The sequence below is a fragment of the Spinacia oleracea genome, chromosome 5 (assembly GCF_020520425.1).
Source record: "Spinacia oleracea cultivar Varoflay chromosome 5, BTI_SOV_V1, whole genome shotgun sequence".
Lineage (NCBI taxonomy): Eukaryota > Viridiplantae > Streptophyta > Magnoliopsida > Caryophyllales > Amaranthaceae > Spinacia > Spinacia oleracea.
In genome coordinates, this window is record NC_079491.1 from 52,247,721 (window position 1) to 52,272,022 (window position 24,302).

The 24,302-nt window shown below is 43.8% G+C and overlaps 2 protein-coding genes across 2 annotated transcripts; one reads left to right on the forward strand and one right to left on the reverse strand.

Annotated features, from left to right (window-relative positions):
• Positions 1-3,241: 3,241 nt before the first annotated feature.
• Positions 3,242-5,004, reverse strand: LOC110791016 (protein FAR1-RELATED SEQUENCE 5-like). Its single transcript, XM_056829641.1, has 5 exons — positions 4,878-5,004; positions 4,524-4,754; positions 3,775-4,433; positions 3,553-3,663; positions 3,242-3,454 (listed from the first exon to the last, which is right to left on the reverse strand). Exons 1-5 carry the CDS (start codon positions 5,002-5,004, stop codon positions 3,242-3,244), a joined length of 1,341 nt encoding a protein of 446 aa, XP_056685619.1.
• Positions 5,005-22,758: 17,754 nt separating this feature from the next.
• Positions 22,759-23,351, forward strand: LOC130462118 (uncharacterized). The gene is made up of 2 exons (XM_056830484.1): positions 22,759-23,173; positions 23,263-23,351. The coding sequence occupies exons 1-2, from the start codon at positions 22,789-22,791 to the stop codon at positions 23,277-23,279; spliced, it is 402 nt and encodes a 133-aa protein (XP_056686462.1). The 5' UTR covers positions 22,759-22,788; the 3' UTR covers positions 23,280-23,351.
• Positions 23,352-24,302: the final 951 nt, after the last annotated feature.

The following is a 24,302-nucleotide window of genomic DNA, read 5'->3' on the forward strand; positions in this document are numbered from 1 at the left end:
TTAGTTCCTTGATTACCTTTACACCCCGAAACATTTAAACCAATCTTATATCCTAATTCCGCTTAAATCTCCAGAAGATCGATCCCTCAAAACCCTAATCTCACAACACATAACCGAACAAGTAAAAAAAACCTAAATTCCGTGAAATCCAGAACAAATAAGAAGAAAAAAAATCAAAACAATTGCATCAAAATCAACATGAAGTTCAAACGAAATCAACAAAAATATCAAAAATTCAGTGATTTAAGCTAAATTATTATAGACCTGGAAAATGGCGAGAGCAATGAGCTTTACGAGGTCGAGAATAAGCAGATGCCATAAGTTCTTCTGGTTCAGATCTGCGAGTGGCATTGTAGGTCGTTGAACTCTGGATGCTCGCTACTTCCAAATAATGAGGCGACAACATCAGGGTGATTTTCTCAATCTGGTTTCTCAGATCGAGTGCGGAGGAAAGGAGATGGAAGGAAAAGCTAGTGGTTTCATTTTTTTTAAGAAACAAAGTTGTTGGGAGATTTGAAGAAAGAAAAGAAAGAGACCCGGTAACCAAGTAAGGGGTCTCTCCCTTTTCTCCTATTTTTAATTCCGTGGGTCCAGTGTATATAAGAGATCCGTTAAATTAAATAACGGGTCTTTTGTTCTATCTCTTTAATTTTTTTTGAAAAATTAGGTGGGCCCTTGGGTATACCAGAGACCCGTTAAATCAAATAATAGGTCTCTAGATCTTTTTAATATATTTTTCGTGGACAAAGTGTGGGTCATTTGACTCATTAGAGACCCATTATCCCTAATATTGGGTCTCTTATGTTAAAGAGACCTGTTATCTCAACCATCGGGTCTTATCTTAAGGATCTCTTTGCCCATTTTTGTAGTAGTGTACAGTCTGATGATGTTGATGATTGTACGCTAGCGGACCTCCGTCATAGGAGAAGAAAGATAAGAAGAAGATGGGTGCAGGATAATGTAACCTTGGATCAGACACCCAATATGGGGGATCATTCAAAGTCCGCCACCCCGACAAATGCTTCAACTGAGCCAACCCCTGAACCTAATGAGAAGCATGACGAGGACGAAGAAGACCAAACTGAATCTGATGATGATTGGGCTCTGAATGCTGAAGGTAGTAACAGGACACGTGTTAATCCTACATAAAAGAAGTTTTCCGATATAATTCTTGAAAGGAGGAAATTTGGTGATCAACAACTATTTGTCAAGGGGGATTCCATACTTAGTCAGGATATGCTATACGACACCTTCAGGATAAAAGGAGAGGTTTCAGTGGAGGTATGATTTACAAAACTCAATGTTGTTTGCATTTTAAACAAATTGCGTAATATAAACGACTTGTATTTCTTCATTCGAATAGGTGATAACTGCTTGGTGTGTATGTTTGAACCACGACCTCTTCCAAATGTGCATGGACGTTCATATTATCCCCCCGAAAATCGCGGTGAGCAATAATTTTTTATTTTCAAACAACTTTAATACAATTTTATACTAACGATTTTTTTTTTTTGAAACTAGTGTGAATTTGCAAGGAGTGATCTGACTGATGCAGAACTTGCTCTCTACACTGACGAACTTGAAATGCATATGAAAACTGAAATGGCCAAGGGTCTAGATTTTGCTACAACTAAGCAGGTTATTAATGTCTATAATAGCTGTTATTATTTGCAGCTCTGGTTACCATTTTGCTGAAACTTTAGATTTTAATTTCTTATTTGCAGCTTTACATACCGATTTGTGACGAGGGCCGTTGGATTATCTTTAGGGTTATCAAAAAAACTAAGGTGTTATTGTATCTTCATGACCCAAAACAGACGTCTGGGTTATCAAAAAAGAAGTCTGTTACTCAGCAAGGTTGTGGTGAGGTTTTAAGGGATCTGTTGATTCCGCTGGTAAGTTTGGAAATGTTGTTTTTGTTTTTGGTGATCTTTTTCTATGTAATTGGTTGTAGGATTTTAATGCAATTACAAATTTTAAATCTTGTGTAGGATGGTGCATTTCGTAAGCTGGTTCCAAAATTTGGAATAAACAACAAAGTCTTTCCATTTAGTGTAGGGAGCTGGAAAGTGTATGAGGGTCCTTGGAAGCAAAGAGTAAAGCAGATGGGGGCTTGCTGTGTATGGTTTTCTTGCTCACGAGCCTGGAAAGTGTCGGAGAGTGGTTAAAGGTATTTCTAATCCAATAAAAAACGTCTACCAATGCGTACTAATAAAAATCTAAGATGCATTGACATTGCGCTGCGTGCTTATATTTCAAGTTTATAGAAAAAATGCGAGGGACCTCCGCGCTTATGGGAGGGACCTCCGCGCTTACATCCTTGGATGTCTACTTGGTCACGAAGTCAACACCATCATTCCAGCTGAAGTTCTTAGGATTGTCTCAAACGCTGCTGGATAAGGATCAAATTTAACGTTCCAAAAACAATTTCAATGTTTATGTTGTATTTCGGATTTTTGGTTTTGGATATTGCTAGTTGAATGTTCAACTTCATTTTGGGTTTTGGATATTGGAATTGAATGTATTTCGTCATTTTGTTATGAATGAAACTTGTTTTGAACAATCAGATTGTCAAACAAAGAATGGTTTTCTTTTGTTTGCTAATGAAAATGGTTTCATTTCTATGCTAATGAAATTGGTTTTAAAGAAATTTGCAAGTGCGTTAACAAACCGTTGTAAAAACCAATTGTACGTTATGTAAAATGAATACTCATATTAATAATAACTCAATAATAAATGAATCTTTAAAATAAATACTCATATTAATAATAAATCAATAATAATACTAGGAATTATAAAATACATATGTAAAATAAATCTTTAATACTCCATAATAATAGTAATTGTAAAATAATAAAAATATTCTGTAAAATAATCAAATTGTACGTTTAACTACAATTGGTATTCATAGTTGCCACTGGCTTTGCCTCACTGTCAACTTGGTCTCACAACATGCCATAAAATAGGTCGCGCTTAAGTCAATGGTCATGGGTTCGAATCCAAGCTGAAGCATTGAAAAACTATTACTACCCCCCCCCCCCCCCCCCCTCCCCCAACATTTTTTTGCTGCATGACTAGTAATAGAATTTCGTTTTCGTTTTTTTGAAAATAATTCAAGTAACAAATTAGAAAAAACTCAAAGTAATATATTTAATTTAAATCCTTGCATTACAAGACCGAAAATAATTCAAGTAAGGTACATTAGTCTTGAGTTGGGAAACAAACAAAAAAACAAAAACTACTACATTAGTCTCGTGCACCATGGGTAACTCCCAACATTACTTAATGGTTGTGAATTATCTTGAGAAAATTTAATTTGGGAGCCTTGAGGAATATCTTCGAACAAAACTCCGTTGTTCAATCCCGTATCCAGACACGGTCCGGCAACGTTAGTTGCGTGCTCACGCCTAGCACAATAACTAGGAATGTTACCAAATGCGGAGTAAATTAGTGCCTGTAATAATCATATAACAAAATTAGCCAGACATACAATTTAATAAATTCTGGAAAAAAATAATATTTTTAGTTCTAAGTTTTGCACAAAGTAGTTACCTCTTTCGCGACTAATTCCTCTTGTGTTGTTGTTTGGTTCTTCTTCGACGGCCCAGCAGCACTCTTATCAAACGCAGAATTTCTTTTAGTCTTTGCCCTTCCAGTATGCCTCTAATCAACGGGGGTTTTTAGGACGTCATCGTCAACAACCTCCTCAACGTGTATCCTTTGTTGAGCCCTTTCGTTGTATTCTCTTGGTCATAGCCTACGACGACCAAAAACATTACGAGCATCGGGATCCCACCAAAGTATTGAATCGTCACCCGTGTCACCCGTTTTCCTGATTCCGATTGCATCCTCCATTTTAAGACGAACCACATCCATAGCCTCTTTGTACAATTTCAAAGCTACCTCACTACGCATGGCCATCTCATACAGATAATTATGCCTTTGTGACAACTCTTTGGCTTTCGCTAAACGAGATGACTCTAATGGGTCAAAGTAAGAAACCTGAAGACTTTCATACGACCTCACTTGTTTCATCCAACGTGGTAAAATGTATTTTTCAGGAAGAAATTGAAAATCTTCAACGTCCATTGCCTCCAATATGTGCCTACATAGTATGCCCGTGAATTCAAACAAGTTACACGAGCAATGTAATTCACCCTTAACCTTATCCACTTTGACGTTGTACTGTTTGAACCTTTTCCGCCATAATGGGGATGTCAATTTCTCATCTGCTCTATAGAATGACAAGTTCCCAAGAGCATCGATTTTAGTGACATTAGTGTGCGTCAAACCCTTACGCTCTGCCACCACCTCCGCAAACTTCTCATTAGTGTACGACTTAACCAACACATATTCAACTAACACACTCTTATCCGGCTCAAGCCGGGGAATCTTATCAATGCTATCATAATTATTCTGCTTCTCTTCCTCAGCTTTAATCCTCATGCACCACTCATAATTTTTAATGAACAAAACCAAATCGCATTCTAAGTTAACACGAGTTTAAAAGAATCGGTTCATACCTTCACTTCTTTGTGTAGAAGACATACCAGCCCAAAACTTTCCTCTATTGTACGCGGGAGCCCACTGACACCTCAGTTCGTATGCATCCTTCATCCACCCAGGACCAGTTAGACCGTATTCTTCCATCACATGACACCATGCTTCATCAAACTCGTCAGGATCAAGCAAATCATGTATTGCAGTACGTATTAGGGTATCAATCTTCGGCCAGTCCTTACGGCTACCAAGCGCTTTCGTAGCATTTTAGAGCATGTGCCATAGACATAGTCTGTGTGGCACGCCAGGGAAGACTTGCTTAATTGCTTTACCTATTGCCCTGTCTTGGTCCGTTAGGATGCCCGTAGGAGCCTTACCCATACACTTCATGAATTCTTCGAACACCCAAACAAATGTTGGCGCATCTTCGTGGGATATAAGTGCTGCCGCAAATATAATTGACTTCCCATGGTGGTTTACACCAATAAATGGTGCAAAAGGCATACAGAACCTAGTACAAAATTGTTAACTAGTCAATTAAAAAAACATACGTAACAAAATCAAAATAGCAATTACAAAAATGATAATTGTATAAATACCTGTTGCATGAAAATGTTGTATCGAATGTGATTACATCTCCAAAATACTTGCATGTCCCTCTACTTCGCGCATCGGACCAAAATGCGTTTGTAAATACACCATCATCATCTTTTTGGATGGAGCAATAAAACTCAGAATTCAATTCCCGTTGCGCCTTAAAATATTGATCTAATCCAGCTGCATCATGAAGGAAATAATGCCCTTGGTCCAAGTATGCATTCTATGTTAAGTCTAATAAATGCGGTTCATTATTAATTAACAAGTTAATAATTCAGTGAGATCAAGTGAGCTGAATGCCTAGCTAGAGGCCGCTTCAGTTCAAGTGGAATTAATGATATTAATCCACAGTTTACTCTTGACTGAACCCGTAGGGTCACACAAATAGTACGTAAACGGATCAAGTATTTAATGACATTAAATACTCCATCTATGGATATTCGGAATCGACGGATCTTGGTTTCAGTGGGAGCTGAGATCGTCACAGGCAAGAAATGAATACTCCGGAAACGATGATATTGCCAGAAACGGAAATATGGATCGTATCGGAAATATAAATATTATCCAAGTCGTAGATGTTGCCGGAAACGGAAACATGGTATGTATCGGAAAATATTATCGGAAATGGAAATATTGCCGGAATCAGAAATATTGCCGGAAACGGAAATATTGTCAGAATCGGAAATATTATCGGAATCGGAAAATAATTCCGGAAACGGAAGTATTAAATATTTGTTCGAAACGGAAATTGATTCCGGAATCGGAAATATTAAATATTGTTCGTATCGGAAATGAATTCCGGAACCGGGAATTTAATCGGAAGCGCATCGTACGAATAAACATCGGACGAGCTTGCTAGACGCAAGGCCTAGCACGAAGCTAGGCCCAACGCCTAGCAAAGCCCGCGCGCGACCAAAGCTAGCAAAGCCCAAACGCGAGAGCAAGGCCAGCAGGCGCGCGCCCCTCGTGGGCTGCGAGCACTTGCTGGGCCTGGGCTCAGCGCGCGCGCGCGCGCACGGCGCCCCTCGTGGGCTGCTGCGCCTGCGTGTGTGTTTGTGCTTGCGTACGAAACCTTGATCGGTTAGGATTCGTATAAGATTAATTCCCTAAGTCTACTAGATAAATTAAGTGATTGAATTTTATATTAATTCAGATTCACTAAATCGTTTCCTAGTAGGATTCTAATATCCGATACCCATGTCCTATAAATAGGTGATCAATGCTCACAATTTATATCGAGTATTCAAGTATTCAAAGTGATTTTTGAGAGCAAAAATTCAGTCATACAATTTCCTAATAAGTGCCGAAAATTCTAAGTACCTTAAGGGCGATCCTAGTTGGTCAAGCTTAAGGCGGATCCGGACGTGCTGTGGACTATCTACGGAGGGACGACACTTGGAGTCCTAAAGACTTGTTCTTGTTCGGTTCGGGCGCAGCTAGGGAAGGCACGCAACAAAGAGTATGCATCTAAACTATGCTAAATGATTATGTGTAAATAATATGCTTTCCTGGCTTTATGGTTTTTCCGCATGATTTATGACTTGTCATATGTATCATAACCTAACAGTGGTATCACGAGCCTCTTATTATTTTCATAATCTAAATTGCATGAACATGGTTAAATATTACAAATTTGCAAGAATTAAAAGGGGTGATTAATTTTCGTAATTGTTAATTAATTGCAAATTGCATTTATTTAATTATACGTACGCAGTTTTTCGGCAGTTTCTTCGTTACTCATCCAAATCGAGTGATTTTTGTGTCAATTCCGCATGTAAAAGGCATTCTAAAATTGTGACAAAAAAAATGTTTTTCGGCCGAACCCAGAATTCTCAAATTCGAAGCCTAACTATGACTTTTCGGAGGTTTTAGTTTTTCGAATGCAAAATTTCGTAAATTTAAGATGTTAAATTAAATATTTGCGATTCTTGTTGATAAATCTTGAATTTTTGATTGACCTACTGTATATGTTTAACAAGTTTGAATGCCTAGCCTTGTTAATTATGCAATCTAATTTGTAATTATGATTAATTTGTTGAAAATTGGAATAATTTAGAATTAATTTAATTTTCATAATTAGTTATAATTTAATTAGATACCTATGATTAAAAACCACCATAAAAATTGTAAATTTATGTTAAATTTTAAATTTTTATGACCTAGACTTGAATCCATGTTAATCGGAAATCAATTGAATAATAAATTTTCGATTTTTCGCCCTAAAATTATGAAATTAATATTATTTATTAATTTGTCATTAATTTTGAATATAAATTTTAAATTTTTATGCGATTCACTCATATAACTTGCACGCACATAGCAATGGACGCTACGTGTTACCCTTAAGGGGTGTTGTATAGTGCGGGCATGTGACGCAAGCAAGGGAGCTCGTCGCCCATGCGGTACGAATGCAATGAGCAAGGCCATGGTGCACGAGCACAAGGCAGCAGCCCTGCCTTGTGTCGTGGGCTGTGTGCATGGGCGAATGGGCGAGGGTGAGAGCAAGGCACGAGCAGTCGCGTGTGGGCAGCAAGCGAGCTGCGCCACAGCGCGCACTGCCTCGCGCAAGCGTGCGGAGCCTCGCGCGCAGCGAGCGTAAGCTCGCGTGCCACGAGTGCTGCGCCAAGCATCGATCGCTCGCGCGCAGCAAGCGCTATTGTGCATGCGACGAGCGCTGCGCCCAGCGATGGCGTGCGAGTGCTTGTTGCAACGTGCGACGAGCGCTGCGCCCAGCGATGGCAAGCAGCTCGCTATTGCGACGTGCGACGAGCGCTGCGCCTAGCGATGGGCTGCGGCAGCATGCTCGTGCGTCGAGCGCTGGCGCGCGCAGCGAGCACCAGCTCGCGTGATGCCTTGCGATGGTGAGCAGCAACGATGCGAGGCAGCGCATGGGCTGCGCGCACATGGCCAGCGATGGTTGTGTGCGTGTGGCCCATGGGCGTGCGATGCGTGGGATTGTTGCGTTGCGATTAGATCGTTTTGAAATTTTAATTTGAAATTTTCAGTTTACGTAATTTTAATTAATTTTAAAATTGATAATTTAAATTATTTTCTTGGATTTTAATTTTGAATATTGTAATTATAATAAATTTTATTTATTCTAATTATTTTACTAAAATTAAAATCATGAATTAATTTAAATACGACTGAAATTAAATTAAATTTTTGGATTCAATTATAAATTTATATGAGCTTTAAATTTTAATTAAATTTGTATGTTTCCGGATAGACTAGAAATACATTTTTATGTTTAAAATTAGTAAAGCATATGAATTTATTGGTTTAAGTGGGAGCATTTTTAGTCATAAACTCTTGATTAGGTCTACAAATCCTTAAGGTTAAAACAACTTGATTAGAATTAATAAGGACTGAATAATTGGTAGATTATTGGTGCCCTTGATTAATTGCTGCAAATGTTTATGTGATGCATAATGTGTTTTACTAACCAGCTATGTGGGCCATTCATGATAATGAATGGGTGAATGGTATATATTCTATATGTACTGTTTTGCAGGTTATGAAGTGACTAGTATGGCCCAAATAGGATAGAAAATATGGTCTGCGTACCATTAATTTGAGTGTAATTGGTCTAAAGTACCAAAGTTGTTTTTCAATTCAAATATGGTCTGCGTACCATCAAATAGTTGTAATTAGTTATAGCTTATTCTATTTGAAGAAAATGGTGCCTCCCACGGAGATTTTCAAGACGGACTTTGAAGTTAAAGCTTCAAGATGAAGTCGGGCCATACTAGATCACATTTATCTTATGCATGTTTTAAGTTATTTATTGCTTTTAAATATGTCTTAAAATGCATGAGATCAAAAGCTTGATTATGTTGCATGATTAAGGATTTTAGTTCACTTAAAATCTAACCAACATAGTAAGAGCCTTAAGTTCCAAACTTAAAAATTGAGTTAAAAGGTGCCATGCCAAAATATACACTTGCTTGGATATCCTTTACATCAATCTAGTAATAGTTTTCGCTCAGCGAGGTGTTACTTATTGGTCCTAAAGGGGCAAGGTACACAAATAATTGTGAGTACATGTTAGTTTTGGTGAAACTCAACGATATAAGTAAGGAGTCCTTTTATGTCGTGGCAAAATCGATAGGTTTACCTAATAAGTTCTTAGACGTACCTATCAACCAAGAATAGTTTCTAGACTATTAGCAAAAGGCTTTTGCTTACCTAAGATATTTTAGGATTAAGTCAACAAACTGTGCTTAGTTCTTCAATGATTTTAGGATCTTGGAATCATTTTATTCACACCTGCCGGAACACATAACTTGAATAAAATGCTTAATGAACATTGAATTATGCATGTATGCTAGAATTTAAGTTTATTAAGAGAAACTGTGAATGGTTATTTATTTGTTTATTCTTTTCAATTGTAGTTTTAAATATGGCAAACAACAATTCATTCAACATTCGATCAATTCTCGAAAAGCAGAAGTTGAACGGGAAAAACTTCCTTGACTAGCAAAGGAACTTGTAAATAGTTCTTATGCAGGAAGGAAAGGAGTATGTTGTGGGGTTTTTCCGGTGAGATACCTTGGAGGTTTTTCGGTAACTTTTAAGGATTTAACAAGATTGTATTTTTATAGAGAGAGAAAGTAGAGAGAAGGCAGAGCAGCAATTGCTCTTGAATGTATTGATTGTGACCCCTTTTTCTAGGGAAGTGGGACTATTTATAGTACTAGGTTTTTGTGGGAATGACCTAATATTCCCTTTACATGATTGGCTGGGGAATGGGAGGAGGACATGTGTCCTTTCTCCTTACAATTCTTTGGCCCCTTTTGGCAATAGTGGGCTATTTGGGCCTATCGTGCTTAGTCATTCACTTGGGATACATACTAATTAAGCCCCTTTCCGGGTATAGGTATTATACATACATTTATACACACTTAAATACATACATTGTAGGTACCTAGATTAATACTCATGCTCCGGAGTAGACTTCGTATGATTTCTGCTTAGAGGGCGTAATACGTGCCATGTGTCACATCCTCATTGGTACACGAAGGCATGGTAATTTTGCCCACAACATTTGCCCCTCAAGAAGGGCATTTCTGGAAACACTTTCCGGGTATCGCTTCTTGACCTTTGATTTGCATCTTCATCTTTGGGTCAGGTGTTGAGGTGGTGACACGTATCACCTTTCTCCATTTTGCCCCTCCCTATATATAGAGGGGGGTAAATTTCATTTTTACGTTTCGTTTTCACAGAGCTGTCTCATAGGCGATTTCCGGCGTATTCCCACCACCATCAGGCGATTTCCGGCCACCACGAGACTCAACCTTTTCTTCGTCAAACTCTTCCTGTTCTTCGCGAAACTCATCCTGTTCTTCGCGAAACTCATCCTGTTCTTCACCGAGTACTTCGCAGATCTTTCAAGGTTAGTTTTCGCCTTTCTTTCTTGTTTTTGTTATCCTCTCGTCATTTTTCCTTTTGTTAGCGGCCGACCTCTTAGTATTAGGTAAGGGTTTGAAGGTTTTATTTAAGATTTTTCCGCCGTTCATCTTTTGTCGGGGCGGACGTCCAATCGCGTCTTTTTCTTCATTGTTGGTCACTCCTAAGCCGTGCTTCGTTCACTATGCAGAAGGCATGGCTAGAACCAAGCAAACGGCAGATCCTACGCGCCTGCGTTTGCGGGAAGAAGCATCGACACCCCCTAGGGAGAGATATTCTTCCACCGCCCCGGCAACCGACGAAGAATATGCCGAACTCTTTCAAGAGATCGACGAGTATGTCGAGGTGGGGGAGCAAGCGGCAAGCTCGTCAGAGGGTACAGCGAGCCAGGCAGTGGGGGAGTCAAGCGTCGCTCCATTGTCATCGGCCGCCGAGGAGCAAGAGGCTGCTCCCCAGCCTATTAGGCCCAGAGGACGGGAGGAGGCCCAATTGCTTCCGTCGGAGATTCACCCAGACGTGGGCTGGATGCGGTGGCTAGACAGGCACAGGGCCAAGATGAGGGATGACCTCTGCGTGGGGGAAGGGTACCAAATGCGCGTGCCGGCCGGTCTGGACTCGACCGTCAGCCTGCTTGCTGAGGGAGAATTCCCCGTGTATGCCGCATCCATCAAACTCGGCATGAGGTTCCCTCCACACCCCTTCGTTGTGGAAGTGTTAGATGGTTTTAACATTGGGGTGGCCCAGCTGACCCCCAACTCGTGGGCGGATATCTTTGGCTATATTGCCAAATGTGCGCTGAACGACGTGGAGCCGTCTTTCAACGCTTTTCTGCATCTGGTCTCCCTCTCTCGTTCCCCCAGTGCCGCCAAAGGGTGGTTTAATCTGAGCAGCCGTGGTACCTACCAGACAGTGGTCGGCAAGCTCAGCAAATGGCATATGTGGAGGAAAAGGTGGGTCGTGTTTTACACGGACGACCAGGAAATGTATGAGAGGATGAGCCGCTGGAACTGCAACGCCAACTATATGGACCGTGACGAGCCCCTTCCACCCCTTACTGCCGAAGAGTGGGATCAGATAATGGTCCTGTTCAAGGCCAACACTTACCACTTAACAGTGGACAAGAGTTTCCATGTGCCGGCCGAGTGGTTGCCGCACATTAGCCAGTTTCGGAACGAGGCCTTTCTAGCGGCCGTAGGCTTAGGATATTCTATGACTCGAGGTTGTATGCCAATTTATGTGCCGTTCGGCGTTGGTCTATTCATTTTTTCTAACTTTGGATTTCTTTTGTTCACAGAGGAAGGAATGAGCAAGTTATCGGCGGCGGATACTGGGAAGGGCGATATGACCGATTGGATGGCGGACATCTATGAGGCCAAGATGCAGAAAGCCAAGGCCGATTTGGAGGAGAAGGTGAGTATTCTCTTAGGTTGTTGTTTTTGCAAGTTAAGCTTTTCCCATCCAGTGTCTACAGTGGACGTCTTTTTAGTGACGAGCCGATATCCTGACATGTGACCCGTGTTTGCTAAGGTAGGCCTCGTTACTTTTTAATGACGGGCCCCTTAGTTAGTGTTTTTCCTGCGGTTGCCAAGGTGCGCCTCGTCACCTTTTAAGACGGGCGTCCTCTTTTTTTTTTCTCTCTTTTTTTTCACAAGTGACTCGTGATTGATAGGGTACGCCTCGTCATTTTTGAGACGGGCGTCCTTTTTAATGACGAGCCACATTTCTGTGAGTGACTTGCACTTGATATGGTACGCCTCATCATTTTCGAGACGGGCGTCCTTTTTAATGACGAGCCACATTTCTGTGAGTGACTTGCACTTGATAAGGTACGCCTCGTCATTTTCGAGACGGGCGTCCTTTTTAATGACGAGCCACTATTCAGTGAGTGACTTGTGACTGATAAGGTACGCCTCGTCATTTTTAAGACGGGCGTCCTTTTTAATGACGAGCCACTATTCAGTGAGTGACTTGTGATTGATAAGGTACGCCTCGTCATTTTTAAGACGGGCGTCCTTTTTAATGACGAGCCACTATTTTGCGAGTGACTTGTGATTGATAAGGTACGCCTCGTCATTTTTGAGACGGGCGTCCTTTTTAATGACGAGCCACTATTCAGTGAGTGACTTGTGATTGATAAGGTACGCCTCGTCATTTTTAAGACGGGCGTCCTTTTTAATGACGAGCCACTATTCAGTGAGTGACTTGTGATTGATAAGGTACGCCTCGTCATTTTTGAGACGGGCGTCCTTTTTAATGACGAGCCACTATTTTGCGAGTGACTTGTGATTGATAAGGTACGCCTCGTCATTTTTGAGACGGGCGTCCTTTTTAATGACGAGCCACTATTCAGTGAGTGACTTGTGATTGATAAGGTACGCCTCGTCATTTTTAAGACGGGCGTCCTTTTTAATGACGAGCCACTATCTTGCGAGTGACTTGTGATTGATAAGGTACGCCTCGTCATTTTTGAGACGGGCGTCCTTTTTAATGACGAGCCACTATCTTGTGAGTGACTTGTGATTGATAGGGTACGCCTCGTCATTTTCGAGACGGGCGTCCTTTTTAATGACGAGCCACTATCTTGCGAGTGACTTGTGATTGATAAGGTACGCCTCGTCATTTTTGAGACGGGCGTCCTTTTTAATGACGAGCCACTATCTTGTGAGTGACTTGTGATTGATGACGAGGCCAAATATTTGACTGTCCTTTACGTTCTTTTTTTTTTTTAGCAAGCTAAGGACGCGGCTAGGGCGTCAGGGAAGAAGAAGGGGACGACTCTGTCCCAGCTGAAGAAGAGAGCTGTGCCAGCTGGCTCGGAGACTCCGAGTACCTTCAAAAAGCCCAAACCCATACCCCGCCGTCTTGTGAAGAAGGACGAGTCGAAGGTTGCTGAGGGGGGTTGCCCTGATGACGATGAGATTGGCGTGGACAAGCCGTCTCTGGTTGTGGACTTGGTGTCCAAATCGAAGTCCGGTGGGCATCCTGACGAGCTGGAGGACCCTCTTTCTGGAATTCCGGCCGACGTCCGTTCCCAGATACCTGCGGAGGTGGCCCGCCGAGCTAGGTCATCGGGCGGTAAGTATTATTCGAACGTCGTTCAGACGTATCAAGCCTCCTCTGGCAGTTCTTCTTACTCTCCGCGTCATCCTAAGGCCGTTGTTTTTCCTATAGCCAAAGACAAAGGGAAGGATGCAGCTGCTGCAGAGGACGAGAACGTACCAGCTACTCCCCACTATTCGTCAAAGGATAGGGTGGCTATATGCCGTAAGGTTTTTAAGGCCGTCCCCGCAGAGTATGTTGCTTCTCTTCCTGGCCACAAGACTGACGCCCAGTTTGGTGCGATCCAGGCCACTCTTCTCGACATAAGTCTATTTCCAACTTGCTTGTACTTGTTTTCTCTTTTCGAGTCATTTACTAACATGTAGCTCCTTTTGCAGTTGTTCTGCCGCATGGAATTCTGCAAGAGTTGGAAGACCCGCACTGCTGAGGAGCTCAAAGCTGAGGTGGCTGAGTCCACCCACCATGGCGACTATGCGTTCAAATTCATTGAAGAGGTCCGCCTGCAGATGCAGACGACCATAGACCTTCAAGCAAAGGAGGTAGCTTCGTTGAGGTTTTACAAGGCCGAGCTGCTTAAGAAGATCTTGGCGCAGGACAAAGACATGGTGGCAATGGTCGAGGAAGCCAAGACAGCGGCGGCGGAAATACGGACGCTTCAGGACCAGTTGCGGGAGTACCCTCAGGTCAAAGAGGCGGCTGAGGAAGCCGAGCATCTTCGTGGGGAGCTGGAGACGGCCAGATCGCAAGTTCGCACCTTGCGTGAGCGTCTTCTGGAATCCTATGATCAGGGGGAGCAAGCGACCAAGGACGCTGTTAAGCACGCCTGGGAGAGCCACATGTCAGAGTATGATCTTGCGTGGTTCCAGCGGCGAATGGAACACAGTGCCGCTGTGTTGGCTGCTGAGCGTCTCGGTCAGCCGCCCCCTGAGTTTGTATCATCTGATGATGAGGACGATGCGGTCGCTCCCTAATTTGCTTCCTTCCCCGCTCTTTTAAAATTTTATTCAAGTGTTCCCGTGCCTAAGGGCAAAAAACAATTATTTTGTTAAGTTTTGGCGCTGTTGGCGTCTGTACCATTGTGCCTGCTGAGCACACAACAATTTCTTTCTTTTTGTTTTTGAATTCTGAGCTACTTTTACACGCCTTTCTACGGGCGTTGTTTTATAAGTAAATGGGTTGTTTTGTTGCTTCTTTTATATCGCATTTATTTGCTCTTCATAATTTGATTATTCCTTAATCAATAGGTATGGTAGCCAAGGTGCAACTGAGTGTACAAGAAGCACGTTGGTGCCGCAGGCAACTGAGCATGCGCTAGGCACTACTATGGTCGTCTCTTTCTTTGGCGAGCGTGTCTATAACGATATTGATTGACGCAAGTCAATCAATAGGTATGATTGCCGCTAGACATGCTCGTCAAATGGACTGGACGGCCAAACGTTCGTGCCGCCTAACTTCTGAGCAAACAACCTTTGTTTCAAAGTTAATCGTGCCGCTGAACTTTTGAGCGAACGACCTTTGTTTCAAAGTTGTTGGTGCCGCTGGCAACTGAGCATGCGCTAGGCCCCACTGTGGTCGTCGCTTTCTTTGGCGAGCGTGTCTAGACCGACATTGATGGACGCAAGTCAATCAATAGGTATGATTGCCGCTAGACATGCTCGTCAAATGGACTGGACGGCCAAACGTGCGTGCCGCCGCACTTTTGAGCAAACAACCTTTGTTTCAAAGTTAATCATGCCGCTGAACTTTTGAGCGAACGACCTTTGTTTCAAAGTTGTTGGTGCCGCTGGCAACTGAGCATGTGCTAGGCCCCACTGTGGTCGTCGCTTTCTTTGGCGAGCGTGTCTATAACGATATTGATTGACGCAAGTCAATCAATAGGTATGATTGCCGCTAGACATGCTCGTCAAATGGACTGGACGGCCAAACGTGCGTGCCGCCGCACTTTTGAGCAAACAACCTTTGTCTCAAAGTTATTGGTGCCGCTGAGCTTTTGAGAAAACAACCTATGTTTCAATGTTGTTCATGCCGCTGGGCTTTTGAACAAATAATTTATGATTTAAGTTTATTTGTGCAGCTGGCACTTATGCCGTACGTGCCGCTGAGCTTTTGAGCAAACAACCTATGTTTCAAAGTTGTTCATGCCGCTGAATTTTGAACAAATAATTTATGATTTATGTTTATTTGTGCCGCTGGCACTTACTATGCCGTACTGGTTGGCCAGCGGCTTGCTATACTGGGAAGGGAGTTGGATAGGTGATCAGCCTACAACTTGGTGCTAATCTGGGCCACTTCTTAGGCTTCAAACAATTAGTCTTGCTGAGAGTTTTTGCTAATCTGGGCCACTTCTCAGGCCGTCATATAATTAGGCTTTGGTTATGCATTGGAGTGTACATTTTTATATTCATTGTGCGAGCAATAAATATTACGAGACACATAGAGTAGTATTATTTATAACTTTGCAAGGCGAATTTAGCCGGTTACAAAAGTAATTACTACCCTACTATGACCATTAGAGGCCGCCCCTTGGGCAATGGATCGTGGTAAGTAAGACAAAGCTTAGCACATATCTAGAAGAAATACTTCTTGAGATTGTCGGCATTCCAGGTGCGCAAAATAGGCCGGCCTTGCATGTCTTGAATGCGGTAGGTTCCATCTCTGACCTCATCATAGATCTCATAAGGTCCCTCCCAAGTGGGCGTCAGCTTACCCTGTTCATTTGCTCGTCCTGTGGACTCCATTTTCCTGAGGACAAAATCTCCCACTTTGAACACTCTATTAGAGACTCTCTTGTTGTATTCTCTTGCCATCCTTATCTTGTACAGCTGTTGTCTGAGCGCTGCATTTCCTCTAACCTCGAGCAGGAAGTCCAAGGCTGCTTTCATTGTCTCCCAGTTAGCATTTTCGTCATACAGCATGACTCTCAACGTTGGTTCACACATTTCTATGGGTAGGACAGCCTCGGCGCCATAGGCTAGCAAGAAGGGTGTTTCACCGGTTGAATTCTTAGCCGTGGTGCGGATGGACCATAAGACATTTGGCAGCTCATCAGCCCATAGACCTTTGGCTTTGTCAAGCTTCTTTTTCATTCCTTCGGAGATAATTTTGTTGAACGCCTCAACCTGACCATTGGCTTGGGGTCGTCCGACTGATGCAAAACAAGTGTGTATGCCGTGATCTGCCAGCCACTCTTTCAGCTTAGGCGTCTCAAACTGGGGCCCATTATCGAAGACGATAGCCTGTGGAATCCCAAAGCGAGTCATCATGTTCTTCCAAATGAATGCTCTCACATCAGTAGTTTTTATGTTTTTGAGCGCTTCTGCCTCCACCCATTTGGTGAAGTAATCTACAGCAACGATGACATAACGCCTTCCTCCTGGTGTGGCCGTAAATGGGCCTAGAAGATCCATCCCCCATTTAGCAAATGGAATTGGGCTTGTAATGGGCGTCAGAACTCGTGTCGGTTGGTGTATTAGGTGAGAAAAACGCTGGCATTTGTCACACTTCTTGACCAGGGAAATTGCGTCCTCCTTAAGAGTCGGCCAGTAATAGCCGGTTCGAAGTGCCTTTTCAGCCAAAGCCCTTCCACCAATATGCGAGCTGCACAACCCCTGATGAAGGTCTTCTAGAATTTCCTGCCCCTTCCCAGGTGTTACACATCTTAACAAAGGACGGGAGTAGGCCTTTTTATAGAGGGTACCGTACCACATTTCAAACCAAGAGCATTTCTTTTGAAGTTTTGCCGCTTCCCTTGAGTCTTCGGGCAAGACTCCGTTCATTTTGAAGTTTACTATGTCATCCATCCATGTGGACGTTCTGTCAAGAGTTTCCACCTCCATTTGCTCAACACTTTTGTGCTCTTTTACCTCCCAAAACACGTGCTGAGGGGTATCACAAGACGCGGAACTTGCCAACTTTGACAGGGCATCAGCTTGGTTATTTTCCGAGCGAGGGACTTGCCTTACTTCAAAACTTTTCAGTGGCTCTACTTCCTGATGGACGGCCTGCATGTATTTGACCATAGTCGGATCCCTAGCTTCGTAGGTCCCATTAACTTGGCTCACAATTAGTTGGGAGTCAGATAGTGCTACAATCTCCTCGGCGCCTGCCGCCTTACACATTTTAATGCCACAAAGCAGTGCTTCGTATTCGGCTTCATTATTTGACGCCTGGAAGTTAAATCGCATAGCATACTCGAAAGTGTCTCCTTCTGGCGAGTGACAGATTATCCCAGCTCCACATCCATTCTGTGTGGATGAGCCGTCTACATACACTGTCCACACCGTGTTTGTATTCTTGGCAAAGTCTGGCCTCGTTATTTCAACAATAAAGTCGGCACATGCCTGCCCCTTGACAGCTTTCCTCGGCTCATAGGTGATATCAAAGGCGTTCAGCTCTATTGCCCAATTCAGCATTCGTCCTGACGCCTCCAGCTTTGTGAAGGGGAGTTTGAGCGGTTGATCTGTGTAGACCACTATTTTGTGAGCTAAGAAATAAGGACGGAGTTTTTTGCTGGCCATGAACAGAGCTAAGCCAAACTTTTCCACTGTAGGGTATCTAACTTCAGCATTTTGAAGACATGACTGACAAAATATACCGGCATCTGTATTCCTTCCCTTTCTGTCAGTAGAACGGCACTCACCGAGTGCTCGGACACGGCAAGATACATGTACAAATTCTCTCCTAGCAAGGGACTAACAAGACGAGGCAAGGTATGCAAGTGCTCCTTTAGTCTGACCAATGCTGCCTCGGCCTCGTCCGACCATTCAAACTTGGCCTTCTTTCTGACAGATCTAAAAAAGTAGTGGCACTTGTCTCCAGCCCTGGAAAGGAATCTGCCCAGGGCGGCCAAGCAACCTGTGAGCCGCTGGACCTCCTTCACTGTCTTTGGTGAGCTCATATCAATTATTGCCTGGATTTTGTCTGGGTTGGCTTCGATTCCTCTTTCATCAATCAAGAAACCTAAGAATTTGCCTGCCGTCACCCCGAACACACACTTCTTAGGATTCAACCTCATGTTGTAAGCTCGAATAGTCTCAAATGTCTCCCTGAGATCATTTATGTGCGCCGCCCTCAGCTTACTTTTTACGATCATATCATCAATGTAAGCTTCAATATTTCTGTCGAGCTGCTTAATGAACACAGTGTTAATAAGACGCTGAAAGGTGGCCGGTGCATTCTTTAACCCAAACGGCATCACCTTGTAGCAGTAAAGGCCTTGTTCAGTAACAAATGACGTTTTTTCCTGGTCGTCAGGCCACAACGGAATCTGATGAAACCCTGAGTATGCATCCATAAAGCTCATCATAGCATGCCCTGCTGTAGAGTCGACGAGCCGGTCAATCTTGGGCAATGGGAAACTGTCCTTTGGACATGCCTTATTGAGGTTGGTGCAGTCAACACACATTCTCCAGGTACCATTAGGTTTTTTGACGAGGACCACGTTAGCAACCCAGTCGGGGTACTGACTAGGCCTGACGAACCCAGCCTCCATCAACTTTTGTATTTCCGCGGCTGCCGCCTGATTTCTATCTTCCCCATGGTTCCTTTTCTTCTGACGAACCGGTTTGAAGTTTGGGTCCACATTCAGCTTATGGACGGCCACAGCAGGGTCAATACCCGGCATTTCGTCCACTGTGAAAGCAAAGATATCTTCAAATTCTCTCAAAAGGTGGACCAACTCTGCCGCCAGCGGGTCGTCAGGAGAAATCCCGATGGGCACTATTCTGTCAGGTTTATCTGTGTTTAATACCACATTGAAATGGGCCCCAACAGGCTCTGGGCGTCTCTCTTCCATGTGCCCTGCTGAGATAGTTAATGTTTCTTTGACGATCTTGGGTTGCGTGTCGCCACATTTTCGTTTGTTGCTCGATGTCCCTTTCTCTTCACCCGTCCCCCATGCTTCTGGACTCAAGGTGGTTAGGTAGCAATCTCTAGCTTGTTGCTGGTCACCATGTATAGTGCTGACACTCCCATCGTCACAAATGAACTTAAGAAGCATCAAAATGAGTCACAATGACAGCCTTTGCCCTATTCAACGTGGGACGCCCCAAGATGATGTTATATGCCGTCAGGTCTTTCACTATGAGAAAACGGACATCCATTTGCCGAGATTCCTTTTTATTTCCCATCCTCAGAGGAAGGGTAATTATGCCGACTGGGTGGATGATACTACCTCCGAAGCCTATAATGGGATAGTGGATTTTCTCAATCTTTGAAGAATCATGTTGCAGCCGATTCAAGCACTCTAGACTAATTATGTCCGACGAACTTCCTGTATCAACCAAAATACGCCTAACCCTCAGGTTAGCAACTTTTAACTCAATTACCAAAGGATCGTCATGCGGGGTGGAGATTTTCCCACGGTCGGCCTCGCCGATTTCAACTTTTGGAAACGGGTCAACTGTGGCCTTGCCGGACAGCATCACTTGCCCCAATCGCTTGGCATAATCCTTCTGGCCCCTCATGGTCGGCCCGCCGGCGGCCAATCCTCCTGAGATGACTGCTACGCACTCTGGGTCGGTACGATTCCCATCTTCCTCCGAGGGAGGGGATTTGTTTTTCTTGTAGAAGGGTTTGCCAGAACCTCCCGTGTTCCTGCTGATATAACTTTTTAAGAATCCCTTGGTGGCTAGGCCGTCCAATGCCCTTTTCAAGCTCTTACATTCATTGGTGTCATGCCCAATGTCAATGTGAAAGTGACAGTACAGTTTGGGGTCCCTACTTTCTGGTGGCGACTTCATGGGAAATGGACGATCAATGTCATATTTGGACCCGACGTCCATCATAATTGTGTACATGTCTGTGTTATACTCAAATCGCTCCCGATCATAAGTTCTGGGCCGTTTCTGACCTGCCGCTCCGGGGGCCCTGTCTGACTCTTTTGCAATAGCCCACGTCCCGTTAGGCCGGTTCTTCTTTTCGAATTTCTCCTTTTTTTCCGCTAGCTCGGCGGTATCACTCCCTCTGGGATCTTTCGGGACGCTGCAAATCTCTGTTGCATGAATGAAGGCCTCGGCCTCATCCAGCACTTCTGGCATTGTTCGGACGCTTTTCTTTACCAGATCAAACTTGAAAGAGCCCTTTTTAAGCCCTCGAATGAAGTTATCGAATGCAACACCATCTGGAAAATCCGGAATTTGCCCTGCCTCTAGATTGAATCTCTTCACATAACTCCTCAGAGACTCGTCCTTCCCTTGCTGAATCCTACTCAGATGCATGCTCGTCTTCTTCTCTTCCTTCTGAGCCATGAACCGAGTAGAGAACAATAGCTCGAGCTCCGAAAAAGAGCGAATAGTTCCGGCTGGAAGTCTCTCGAACCACTTAGATGCTACTCCTTTGAGTGTGCCCGGAAAATACTTACACCAGGTTGAGTCAGTTGTTCCTTGGACATACATGTGATGTCGGTAAACCAAGAGGTGCATGTCTGGATCTGTGGTCCCATCGTAAGCATCAATGTTGGGCGGCTTGACTTTGGGTTCCCTCGGGGCTCTCATGATGGAGTCTGCAAAAGGGGTGGTGTGCCCTAGGGCCATGTTGGACACCCCCTCCTGAATGTGATACACAGGATCTTGACGCCTTGAGTAGGGTAGCCGCTGGGAAGACTCGCGTCCGCGAGTTTGACGGGTTGGACGGGTGACCCCTGGACGCGCCTGGCTCAGATGCGTATAAGTTGGATGAGGGAGAGGTCTATCCGGCATGACGGGGGTTGACCCAGTGTCAGAAAGTTCAGACTCAGAGTCAGGCAATTGCTCTGCGCGTGGCTGCTCACGTCCTCGGGACGTTTCTCCGATCAGCCGCCGTGGCAGTCGGCGTGGTAGGTAAGACATTGCCTGATTGGGCTGACTTGCTGGCGGCTGTCTCCTCAGGTCCTCGCCTGTCAGCCTGGTCCAGACGTTTGGGGGGCGCAAAGAAAGTGTTGGCCTATTGCTTGCCGGCCCCTCATGATTTGCAGCCACATCAGTGGTGTAGATCAGCATACTCTTCTGTACCTCAGCATTAACTGTCTTTCCCACATCAGCTTGGAACTCAGCCAAAATAGCCCGAAGAGCACCCACAGAGACAGGCATATCAGGGTTCTCCTCTATTACCGTATCCACCCGAGGATCCAGGTGTCCTCCAGGAGGGGTGCGATTGACCTGGTCGTCCTCCTCGCTGAGCACCTCTACCTCGGCAGCGTGACGAGGGGTGTGCCCGGCCGCAAATATACGCGCGGCATCTTCGGTGATTCTCGTGGCCGGCGTTTGATGTTCAGTCGGCATTTCTCTTTCGAGGGGTGGCCGCTCTACTCGCGTAGGCCGCCCAGTATCGTTGTCCTGTCGTTGATCTTCCATGTTACCGTACCTCCCCACAGACGGCGCCAAATGTTGTGGGGTTTTTCCGGTGAGATACCTTGGAGATTTTCCGGTAACTTTTAAGGATTTAACAAGATTGTATTTTTATAGAGAGAGAAAGTAGAGAGAAGGCAGAGCAGCAATTGCTCTTGAATGTATTGATTGTGACCCCTTTTTCTAGGGAAGTGGGACTATTTATAGTACTAGGTTTTTGTGGGAATGACCTAATATTCCCTTTACATGATTGGCTGGGGAATGGGAGGAGGACATGTGTCCTTTCTCCTTACAATTCTTTGGCCCCTTTTGGCAATAGTGGGCTATTTGGGCCTATCGTGCTTAGTCATTCACTTGGGATACATACTAATTAAGCCCCTTTCCGGGTATAGGTATTATACATACATTTATACACACTTAAATACATACATTGTAGATACCTAGATTAATACTCATGCTCCGGAGTAGACTTCGTATGATTTCTGCTCAGAGGGCGTAATACGTGCCATGTGTCACATCCTCATTGGTACACGAAGGCATGGTAATTTTGCCCACAACAGAGTATGTCCTAGAAGAGGCGATGCCCGAAGCCACAGGCGACGGGGTCACTCAGGCAGCCCTCAATCGTTGGATTGATGCCAACAAGGATGTGAAATGCCTAATGCTCGCCACCATGAGTGCAGATCTGCAGAAAACGTTCATCAACTCAGATGCTTTCACAATCATCAGTGAGTTGAAGAACATGTTCCAAGATCTGGCTCGAGTCGAAAGATTCGAGACTCATAGGCAAATTCTTGAGACCAAGCTTAAGAAAGGCGAGCCCGTAAGTCCACATGTTCTCAAAATGATTGGACTCATTGAGAATATGAGTCGGCTGGATCAGCAATTTTCTCAGGAAATGGCTATAGACACCATCCTCCATTCTCTTCATAGCGGGTATGATCAGTTCAAACTGAACTACAGTATGAATAGTCTGGACAAAACGCTCACTGAGCTTCACGGTATGCTGAAGACCGCTGAAAAGACGCTCAAAAGTGATAAGCAGGATGTGCTTATGGTGCGTGGGGGCAAGTTCAAGAAATCTGGAAAGAAGAGGAATGCTAAGAAAGGTGGCAACAAGGCCAGCCCAACTAAGCAAACTGGCGCCAAATCTGTAAAGAGGAAGGTCAGTCAACCCACTTCTGAATCCGAATGCTTCTACTGCAAGAAGAAGGGGCATTGGAAGAGAGATTGCTTGAAGCTAAAGGAAGATCAGAAGAACGGAACAGTCGTTCCATCTTCAGGTATTTTCGTTATAGACTGTATACTTGCTAATTCAACTTCTTGGGTATTAGATACAGGTTGTGGCTCACACTTATGTTCCAATCCACAGGGACTAAGAATAAGTAGAAAGTTAAGCAAGGGTGAAGTCGACCTACGAGTGGGAAATGGAGCACGGATTGCTGCATTAGCTGTAGGAACTTATTACTTGTCGTTGCCCTCCGGGCTAGTTTTGGAACTGGAAGAGTGTTTCCATGTTCCAAGTCTTACTAAAAACATCATTTCAGTTTCTTGCTTAGATGCTAAGGGATTTTCCTTTTTAATAAAAGACAATAGTTGTTCGTTTTATTTTAAGGAGATGTTTTATGGATCTTCTAGATTAGTCAATGGACTTTATTTATTAGATCACGACAAACAAGTATATAACATAAATACCAAAAAGGCCAAAAAGGATGATTCAGATCTCACCTATCTGTGGCATTGTCGATTAGGCCATATAAACTTGAAACGCTTAGAAAGACTTCAAAACGAAGGAATTCTAGAACCATTTGACTTAGAGGATTATGGTAAATGCGAATCATGTTTACTTGGCAAAATGACAAAGCAACCTTTCTCTAAAGTTGGAGAAAGAGCAACGAACTATTGGGTTTAATCCATACAGATGTATGTGGACCAATGAGTACAAATGCTAGAGGTGGTTTCAGCTACTTTATCACTTTCACTGATGACTTCAGTAGATATGGTTATGTCTACCTAGTGAAGCATAAGTCTGAATCCTTTGACAAATTCAAGGAATTTCAGAGTGAAGTAGAGAATCAATTAGGCAAGAAGATTAAGGCACTGCGGTCTGATAGAGGCGGTGAATATCTGAGCTATGAATTTGATGACCATCTGAAAGAATGTGGAATTCTATAAGAATTGACTCCTCCTGGAACACCACAATGAACCGGTGTGTCGGAACGGAGCAACAGAACCTTGCTAGACATGGTCAGGTCAATGATGGGTCAGGCCAAACTTCCATTAGAATTTTGGGGACATGCACTAAATACAGCTGCACTCACTATAAATAGAGCTCCGTCTAAAGCTATCGAAAAGACTCCATATGAATTATGGTTTGGAAAGCCTCCAAATGTGTCTTTTCTTAAGATTTGG

Bases quoted from the DNA above. Each gene is read 5' to 3' on its own strand.
- LOC110791016 (XM_056829641.1), bottom strand. From the start codon at position 5,004: ATGCCTTTTGCACCATTTATTGGTGTAAACCACCATGGGAAGTCAATT. The intron at 4,755-4,877 runs GTAAGGCTCCTA...ATGCTACGAAAG, and splicing joins AGAATTCATGAAGTGTATGG to CGCTTGGTAGCCGTAAGGAC. The intron at 3,664-3,774 runs GTTTTTGGTCGT...CCCGTTGATTAG, and splicing joins GGGATCCCGATGCTCGTAAT to AGGCATACTGGAAGGGCAAA.
- LOC130462118 (XM_056830484.1), top strand. From the start codon at position 22,789: ATGGCTATAGACACCATCCTCCATTCTCTTCATAGCGGGTATGATCAG.